We start from the raw sequence: 1,812 nt of genomic DNA, 5'->3' as shown, positions 1-1,812 counted from the left end.
CACACACACACACACACACACACACACACAATCACTCGTTCTTTGCGTGATAAACATATTTTATTCTTATTTTTACTTAGGATTTTTTTTCTCACTCACTTTATATTAAATTCCTTATTTTCCCGACTCTATAAATCATCTCTGATCACAGGGGTCAAACAGACGTGTCCTTCACACATACAGGAAGTAATTAGCATCTGTTTAATGAAGGCGTGTCAGGGGAGGAGTCTCACCTGCACTCAGTTCCACGTTGATTGTGATYTACAAAAGAAATGTGCGTGAATTCAAGCATACGCAGTTTTCTGGATTTGACCGTACGCCACGTTCCAGAAAGAAATCCACACGAGTCTTTGTACATGAGGCCACAGGTCACTGCATTAATCCAGACCAGGTCCTGTTAGTCCTCAGATCGGTGTTCTTCCTCTACCTGTGCAGGTGTGGGAGCTGTCATCAGGTGAAATGCTCTTGTCTGTCCTCTTTGATGTGGAGATCATGTCAGTGACCTTTGACCCCTGCGAGTACTTCCTGTTCTGTGGAGGAAGTGATGGCAACATCTTCCAGGTGTCTCTGTCCAGTCAGGTAAGTGTGAGTAAAGACTTGCTCCATGTTTTACAGGGTGTCCAGCTGTCCTTACATCCATCTGTCTAAAATTAAGACCTTAAATTAGTTAAAACCAAAAGTTGGTCTTACTTTGGACTTGACTTTCAGTGTAACTGTACCTGACCTCGGTGTGTCTGATCTGTCCACCTAAAGGCCAACAAAAGGCCAAAACGTTCCCAGAGCCACAGTGTGGTTTCAGGGTATTTCCTGTGTCAGGTGTGTTTCAGGTACTGAGTGTCCTCAACTCATACTTCTTCTATCAGTTGAACTGGTTAATTCATCAGCTAAATGAAACCTGCTGGTTTTAATCTCATCAATCAGTCAGAGGTTAATTAACTTCTGCAGGAGGTACGGAGCTGATATTTAAAGAGATAAATGATAGAGACAGACTTTTCTCTGAACTTTTCATTTATTAATTCAGAAAAGTTGAAATGAGGCTCATCTGATACCTGCTCTCCAAAATAAGAGTTTCTGATTCTCACTTGGTRACAGTTTTCATTTATCTAACCCTCCCGCTGCCCAGGGGTCAAAATGACCCACAAGGCCTCTGTTTTATTACTGAAGGTGGTTTTATATGGTCCCAGAACCCTGACCCGTTTCAACCTGCTGGCTTTTGTCTCAATAAACATTGATCATTTGAAATCTGTACTTTTTATCTCCAGTTTCTCAGTCGGGAAAAATCCTTCCAGTCTGCCAGTGAAGGCACCCAGGTGTTTAAAGGACACAGGTGAGGCCGCCACAGAGCATGACTCTGACCCTGATCCTGGTTCTGGTTTTGGTTCTGATCTGTGGTTTGGACCATCCTTAGGAACATAGTAACGTGCCTGTCTGTGTCCATGGATGGGACTCTCCTCTTGTCTGGATCACACGATGAGACAGTTCGTCTCTGGGATGTTCAGAGCAGACAGAGTGTTCGCTGCCTCGCACACAAAGGTAAGACCTTTGACCCTTAACATGTTGAAGGGCCACAAAGGTTGCTTCTCTAAGCTCATTGCTGGTGTTTTTCTCTCTGTTGTGTTAACAACTGAGCTGATAGCACTCCAGCACTGTGCCAGATATCAGATGTTCYATTCAACTCAATTTATTRATACAGCTCCAKGTCCCAACARACYTTGTCTCAGGACACTGTAGATAAAAAGAACAATGTAAAGAAGAAAGCAGCAGATTGTGTTGAATCACTTCATCACAGTCTCCCATCCTGAGCAAACGGTG

The 1,812-nt window shown here is 43.4% G+C and overlaps 1 protein-coding gene across 1 annotated transcript in view; it reads left to right on the top strand.

Moving 5' to 3' along the window:
* Positions 1–1,812, top strand: part of wdr18 (WD repeat domain 18) — a gene marked incomplete at its 3' end in the record, with an annotated part of 18,572 nt that overhangs the window by 14,785 nt on the left and 1,975 nt on the right. The window contains 3 exon segments of the mRNA XM_014034683.1: positions 436–579; positions 1,263–1,327; positions 1,409–1,533. Coding sequence (XP_013890137.1) covers positions 436–579; positions 1,263–1,327; positions 1,409–1,533 — 334 coding nt within the window.

The sequence above is a fragment of the Austrofundulus limnaeus genome, unplaced genomic scaffold (assembly GCF_001266775.1).
Source record: "Austrofundulus limnaeus strain Quisiro unplaced genomic scaffold, Austrofundulus_limnaeus-1.0 Scaffold2232, whole genome shotgun sequence".
NCBI lineage: Eukaryota > Metazoa > Chordata > Actinopteri > Cyprinodontiformes > Rivulidae > Austrofundulus > Austrofundulus limnaeus.
This window is presented reverse-complemented; position numbering and strand designations above follow the sequence as displayed.